The sequence below is a fragment of the Coregonus lavaretus genome, assembly GCF_964263955.1.
Source record: "Coregonus lavaretus genome assembly, contig: HAP1_SCAFFOLD_1311, whole genome shotgun sequence".
NCBI lineage: Eukaryota > Metazoa > Chordata > Actinopteri > Salmoniformes > Salmonidae > Coregonus > Coregonus lavaretus.
The window spans coordinates 43,591-51,217 of record NW_028164611.1 but is presented as its reverse complement, the minus strand read 5'-3'; the positions used below and the strand labels follow the sequence as shown (position 1 = coordinate 51,217).

Here is a 7,627-nt window from a genome sequence, read left to right as displayed (position 1 = left end):
TCACCTCCCCTCCCATTCCTTACCTACTCTACGGTATTCACCTCCCCTCCCATTCCTTACCTACCCTACTGTATTCACCTCCCCTCCCATTCCTTACCTACTCTACTGTATTCACCTCCCCTCCCATTCCTTACCTACCCTACTGTATTCACCTCCCCTCCCATTCCTTACCTACCCTACTGTATTCACCTCCCCTCCCATTCCTTACCTACCCTACTGTATTCACCTCCCCTTCCTTACCTACTCTACGGTATTCACCTCCCCTCCCATTCCTTACCTACCCTACTGTATTCACCTCCCCTCCCATTCCTTACCTACTCTACGGTATTCACCTCCCCTCCCATTCCTTACCTACTCTACTGTATTCACCTCACCTCCCCTCTCATTCCTTACCTACCCTACTGTATTCACCTCCCCTTCCTTACCTACCCTACTGTATTCACCTCCCCTCCCATTCCTTACCTACTCTACTGTATTCACCTCCCCTCCCATTCCTTACCTACTCTACTGTATTCACCTCCCCTCCCATTCCTTACCTACTCTACTGTATTCACCTCCCCTCCCCTTCCTTACCTACCCTACTGTATTCACCTCCCCTCCCATTCCTTACCTACTCTACTGTATTCACCTCCCCTCCCATTCCTTACCTACTCTACGGTATTCACCTCCCCTCCCATTCCTTACCTACCCTACTGTATTCACCTCCCCTCCCATTCCTTACCTACCCTACTGTATTCACCTCCCCTCCCATTCCTTACCTACCCTACTGTATTCACCTCCCCTCCCATTCCTTACCTACCCTACTGTATTCACCTCCCCTTCCTTACCTACTCTACGGTATTCACCTCCCCTCCCATTCCTTACCTACCCTACTGTATTCACCTCCCCTCCCATTCCTTACCTACTCTACGGTATTCACCTCCCCTCCCATTCCTTACCTACCCTACTGTATTCACCTCCCCTCCCATTCCTTACCTACTCTACTGTATTCACCTCCCCTCCCATTCCTTACCTACCCTACTGTATTCACCTCCCCTCCCATTCCTTACCTACCCTACTGTATTCACCTCCCCTCCCATTCCTTACCTACCCTACTGTATTCACCTCCCCTTCCTTACCTCCCCTACTGTATTCACCTCCCCTCCCATTCCTTACCTACCCTACTGTATTCACCTCCCCTCCCATTCCTTACCTACCCTACTGTATTCACCTCCCCTTCCTTACCTACCCTACTGTATTCACCTCCCCTCCCATTCCTTACCTACCCTACTGTATTCACCTCCCCTCCCATTCCTTACCTACCCTACTGTATTCACCTCCCCTTCCTTACCTACTCTACTGTATTCACCTCCCCTTCCTTACCTCCCCTACTGTATTCACCTCCCCTTCCATTCCTTACCTACTCTACTGTATTCACCTCCCCTCCCATTCCTTACCTACCCTACTGTATTCACCTCACCTCCCCTCCCATTCCTTACCTACCCTACTGTATTCACCTCCCCTTCCTTACCTCCCCTACTGTATTCACCTCCCCTCCCCTTCCTTACCTCCCCTACTGTATTCACCTCCCCTCTCATTCCTTACCTCCCCTACTGTATTCACCTCCCCTTCCATTCCTTACCTACTCTACTGTATTCACCTCCCCTTCCATTCCTTACCTACCCTACTGTATTCACCTCACCTCCCCTCCCATTCCTTACCTACCCTACTGTATTCACCTCCCCTCCCATTCCTTACCTACTCTACGGTATTCACCTCCCCTCCCATTCCTTACCTACCCTACTGTGTTCACCTCCCCTCCCATTCCTTACCTACCCTACTGTATTCACCTCCCCTCCCATTCCTTACCTACCCTACTGTATTCACCTCCCCTTCCTTACCTACCCTACTGTATTCACCTCCCCTCCCATTCCTTACCTACCCTACTGTGTTCACCTCCCCTCCCATTCCTTACCTACCCTACTGTATTCACCTCCCCTCCCATTCCTTACCTACCCTACTGTATTGACCTTCCTTCCACTCCCATTCCTTCCACCTTCCTCTCCCCTGCCCTCCGCTCCCTTGCCCTGCCCTGCCTCCCCATCCTCTCCTCTCTCCTGCCCTGCCCTGCCTCCCCCTCCCCTCCCCTGCCTCCCCATCCTCTCCTCTCTCCTGCCCTGCCTCCCCCTCCCCTCCCCTGCCTCCCCATCCACTCCTCTCTCCTGCCCTGCCTCCCCCTCCCCTCCCCTGCCTCCCCATCCACTCCTCTCTCCTGCCCTGCCTCCCCCTCCCCTCCCCTGCCTCCCCATCCTCTCCTCTCTCCTGCCCTGCCTCTCCTTTCTCCTGCCTATCTATGAAAAGCTGAGACTCTCACAAACATGCACGTTTTGCTTTATAATACTCACAAGCTACACAAGAGTCGTTAGAACGTAAGGGGTTCTTTTACATAGAACTTCATAGGACATTCATGGACATAGTGTCTATAATACTGTAATAAGCTCCCATAGTTGCTGTCACAAACACCAAACTCCACACAGTTGTCACTGACTAGTTGGATATTCATTTCCCACTGAGCAAACCATTTCTGTACTTACAGTATTCATATAAATACATTTTTATCAGGTTTTTGCTTTGGCTGACAGTTTTTTAAATTTATATTTGTCAAAATAACTAATGAATGCAACTGTTTATGTCAAATTGTTTTGTGTTATACTTATAGCCCTGCTTGACCTGAAAATAAAATGGTAAAACACTTAATCGTGAGGCTAAATATAAGGGCTCGACATGCAGATAAATGACAGGTTTTTGCTGGTGTTAACATTCCTCTACTGTCTGCTTCTGCTACCATTATTCTACATTACAGAGTTACACCATTGGGGCGAGAATATCTACAAAAGGCACCCATACTGTTTGTGACGTGCGTCTGCGCCGATGGAGACTAGGGTTGTGTCCCAAATGGCACCATATTCCCTATTTAGTGCACTACTTTTGACCAGGGCCCATAGCAGTATGTAGAGAATAGGGTGTCATTTAAGACACAACATTGCCCAGCAGGAAGCGTTAGCTAGCTTCAAATGCTTCAGGCTGAGCCTCTATGAGCCTAGCTCAGACATTACAGCTTGTGTGCTGAGAGAGAGAGAGAGAGAGAGAGAGAGAGAGAGAGAGAGAGAGAGAGAGAGAGAGAGAGAGAGAGAGAGAGAGAGAGAGAGAGAGAGAGAGGAATTGATCTCTGAAGGCACCATGCATCCAACAGCAGAATTATAAATAGCTCTCCTCCCAGCAGCCAGCCAGGCCCCCTTCACTGTAAAACAAAGACAAGACTGCATCCCAAATGACACCCTGTGCCTTATGGGGAATTTATAGCCCTATTGGCTATGGTATAAAGAAGTGTACTATATAGGGGGCTGTTTGGGATGTAGACAATAGGATGACATTGATAAATCGAGACCTTGAGGCTATAAGGGTCTATCTGACATTTTTGTCAAAATGTAGTTATTGACATAGCCTTGTTCTGTTCAATGTTCTCTACCTATAGTAGTATCGAATTACCCCAATTCATGTTGTTAAGTTAAAAAAAAATACAATATATTAAACAAATTGCAGATAGAACCTTATGGTCCCAAGCTCCCAAAATGCTCTTTGTATAGACTAATTAAAGACTGGTCTGTCTATTGAAGCCTTTCAGCTCTCCACAATAACACGATTGTTGGGGAGAATGAGCAAGCAGCTAAGATTAGCTAGCTAGCTGCCTCGGGACTACACAGAAGAATAGCCCATGGTGAGTGTTCTCTATTGGTCAGTGTCTCAAATGGCACCCTATTCCCTACATAGTGCACTACTTTTGACCAGGGCCCATAGGGCTCGGACACACCCCTCGATTCCGCTGGCTAGAACCAATGAAATTACTTCCTTGTTTTTGACACACCCAGTCTGAACAGGACCTGTGAGTAATTTCATTCTCACTCTGAGCTTCAAAAGGGGCATTGAAAATGTTCTCTATTGATTAGTGTTAAAGTATTGTCATCCTCGGAATGTTGGGGCTAGCGCAAAAATGAGCACTGTCTGGTGGTCCCCCAGGAGAGGGTTAGGAAAGGTTAGGGTTGATTACTTGGTAGGTTTCATTTGAGCCCATGGCCACAGGGGACAATGAAGTTACAGATTGCATCTTTTAGTAGGAAGGTTCATACAATAGAATGACTTAAAGATGCAATCTGTAACTTCATTGTCCCCTGTGGCCATGGGCTCAAATTAATCCCACCAAGAAATCAACCCTAACCTCTAGTGATTTACAGAATCTCTGTGGGCCATACAGTACATTACTCTCTCATGCCATTTGAGAAGTGGAATTTCTTCTGGTAATACATACTGTATATAGAGGCTACAGCCTATAGGACTATATCACTGACTTAATGTATCAGATTATGTAACAACTAAAAACCACTTTGAACAATGTGTTGGAAATAAAGGAGACTGTTGTTTTGTACAATTTCTCACTAAATATATTTACATGACATACAATTCGCCATCAGTGCAATACATAGGAATGTTGCATATTTACCCAATGTTAGACTCTTTCCTTTATGAAGAAAAAATAACCAAATGGCAGATGCTGAATTCAACTCATGTGTAAAGTAACATTTTGCGACTCTCAAATCTTGTAAATAGCTTCACACAAACTCAAAAAAATAAAGTTCTAGAACCACCCCATCAACAATCAGATATTTAGCATTGTAAAAGTAAATAGATCACATGTACATATATCTTTTTCATACATGTAATGGATTGCTTTTGTACAAACATTTTTATATAACTTTGGCAGTTTCTCAGGAACAAAGTAATCTTAATAAATATGAAACAACAATATCAAACCGTCAGCAATGTAATGTAGGCTTGCCTTCCAAAGCTCGTGTTCACAGTGGTCGTACAGAAAGGCTGGAAGCCGATGGCTGAACGGAAAGATTACAGGCAAAAATAAAAAGAGAAAATAGGATCCACCCTTTCTGTGTAGACTGACAGCACTGGAGGCTTTTTGTTGTTGTCATGGTTATAAAATTACAAACACCTATGAAGGTTTACATAGCAGTCATCGCCGTTTAAAAAAATGGTCTCTTTTCAGGTTTCGGCTTAAATACAAAGAGTTTTAGGGCCAGGGTACATGGACCCTGACCCTGTGGTCACTGTGAGATGATGGAAGAGACATGGTTGTAAACGAAACATGCACAACAAGTGCTGTGTGAGGGGACGAGTAACAAAACAAGGGTGCAAATGAACGATTTTTAACGATTAAAATGCCACCGTTTTATAGAGAGAGAATGATTTTACACTGAACCAAATAATCAAGCAAATTTTTCATCAAACATACTAAGTATCACCATAATTCATCACCGTTATATTTTGTTGTTTTGTTTTGTTGTTGTTGTTATACTTTTTTCCCTCTGGTTTGGCACTTTATCGGAACAAATCTAAATGTTGTACAAAAAGGTATTTCATGTCTCGTTAACATAACTCGTAGAATATAGTACTTAATATTGAGCATACGGTAAGTAAACACTGGTACATACTGTAGTTTAAAATGAACATTCCAACAGATGTTTTACGCACATGCACCAAAACACACAACATAACTCCTCAACTCAGTCAGCCTTCATCTTCCTTCCTTCCTTCCCCTTGTCCCCCTTCCTCTACTCCCTTCCATGCAATCATCCATTCATTCCATCCATCCCTCCATCACATCTCCATACTAGGAGGCCACCTCCTCTGAAGAGCGTGTGTCTGTCTTGAGACGACAAAACTCTTTGGCCACTTCGTCGTTGGTCCTTTGAGAGAGTATCCTCATGATGGTGAGTCCGGTCTCGTCCATGGTGATACTCTTCACCAGGGGGTAGCAGGCACAGCAGCTCCCCTGGTCGGCCAGTTCTCTGAGCTGGAGGACCGCCATGCCGATGATGCGGTCCTCTCTGGCGAAGCAGTAGTCCTTCACTGAGACGTGGAGCTCGTAACACTCTGGACCGTGCTCGTTGCTCAGAATACTGGGGAGGAAGAGAGACAACAACATGATCAACATCAGTAGTAGTTTATTGAACAGGATAGAGAGAAAGATGCTGGATAAGAACCCATGCTGCAGCGGTATATGTGATCTGAAAGGCAGTAGCTTAGACCGCTAGACAACCGTAGGCCACATCAACATCACATCAATAACATATTTATTAACAACAACAACAACTTGCAGTCAGAAAGGAGAGGTCATGTCATGTTGTATGACTGATTGATTAATTGAATGATTGATTAGACAACGGAACTCATTCAGTCAGAGACCAGACACCACAGTGCTAAAGGTTGGTTAGATAACACGAACACAAGCACACACACACAGAAACCACACACACGCACAGAAACCAGACACAAACACACACGCCACTCTCCTTATGTAGAAAGGCTAATATCAATGAGAACTGAGAGCATTTCACGAGAGGCCAGATGGCTTTGTCCCATAGCAGGGTGTATAAGAATGTGTATAATAATATATATAATTTGTCAGTGAGAGACGTTGGCTCGGTGACATCTCTATGAATGGAGAGGGTTCATTGTTGTAACTGACTGAAATGAGGGACACTTCAATTATGTTTTGCAACAGAGTTAAACGTCTGTGTTCAGAGGGACCATTATTTCCAAGCCAACCTTTTCTTTAGGATCCTACCTAATTATCCACAGACTACTAATGGCTTCTGAAGATTCAAACAAAAGCACACAAACGCATGCTCGCGCACGTACGCATGCACGCACGCAAACACACACACACAGAGAGAGCGCATCAGGAAGGAAGATATTTTACTAACAAATTCTAAGAATCCTTGAATAATATAAAGTCAACTTGGAAAACCATACATCAACTGATGAATAAGAAAAATCATCTACAACTATCCCATCTCAATTTATTGTTGGAAATAAGACCTATAGTGATCCTGATGTTATTTCATGTGAATTTAATAACTTTTTTGTGAATGTGGGTTCCTCTCTGTCAAAGAAAATAGAGAACGCTGATGGAAATCTCTTGGATTACATTAAGGGACATTTCCCTTCTCTGCTTTAGTTTGATCCTCCTGATGTAATGGAGGTGATGGAGGTCATTGGTAACTTAAAGATATCAGCAGCATGTCATGATGACATTGGTACCTCTTTGGTGAAATCAGTGTCTTCCTGGCTTACTGAGCCTCTGAGTACTGTATATCTTCACCAAATCTATGCAAACTGGTATTGTTCCTAAAGATTAGAAAATTGCCAAAGTTATCCCCCTCTATAAATCTGGGGATCCAAGATATCTTACAAGTTATCGGCCAATATCTGTACTACCATGTTTTTCTAAAATCCTAGAAAACCAATATGGTTTTCATAAAAACTACTTCACAGCTCTTTTGCAACTTGTAGATAAAATCTTTACAGCCCTGAACAACAATGAAGACGTTCTTGGCATCTTTTTAGATTTATCCAAAGCGTATGACACAGTTGATCATTAAATATTACTTTCTAAATTGCATTATTACGGTTTTCATGATTATACATAAAAATTGGCTATAGTTATGTTTATGATAGAGAACAGTTTGTTTATGCAAACGGCTGTGCATCTACCAGGGCCAAGATATCCTGAGGC

The 7,627-nt window shown here is 44.0% G+C and overlaps 1 protein-coding gene across 1 annotated transcript in view; it reads right to left on the bottom strand.

Annotated features, from left to right (window-relative positions):
• Positions 1-4,857: 4,857 nt before the first annotated feature.
• The window catches only part of LOC311116851 (protein unc-13 homolog A-like), a gene marked incomplete at its 5' end in the record, with an annotated part of 36,220 nt that continues 33,450 nt past the window's right edge, over positions 4,858-7,627 (bottom strand). The window contains one exon of the mRNA XM_084191885.1: positions 4,858-6,008. Coding sequence (XP_084048011.1) covers positions 5,720-6,008 — 289 coding nt within the window. The remainder of the gene's footprint in view (positions 6,009-7,627) is intronic.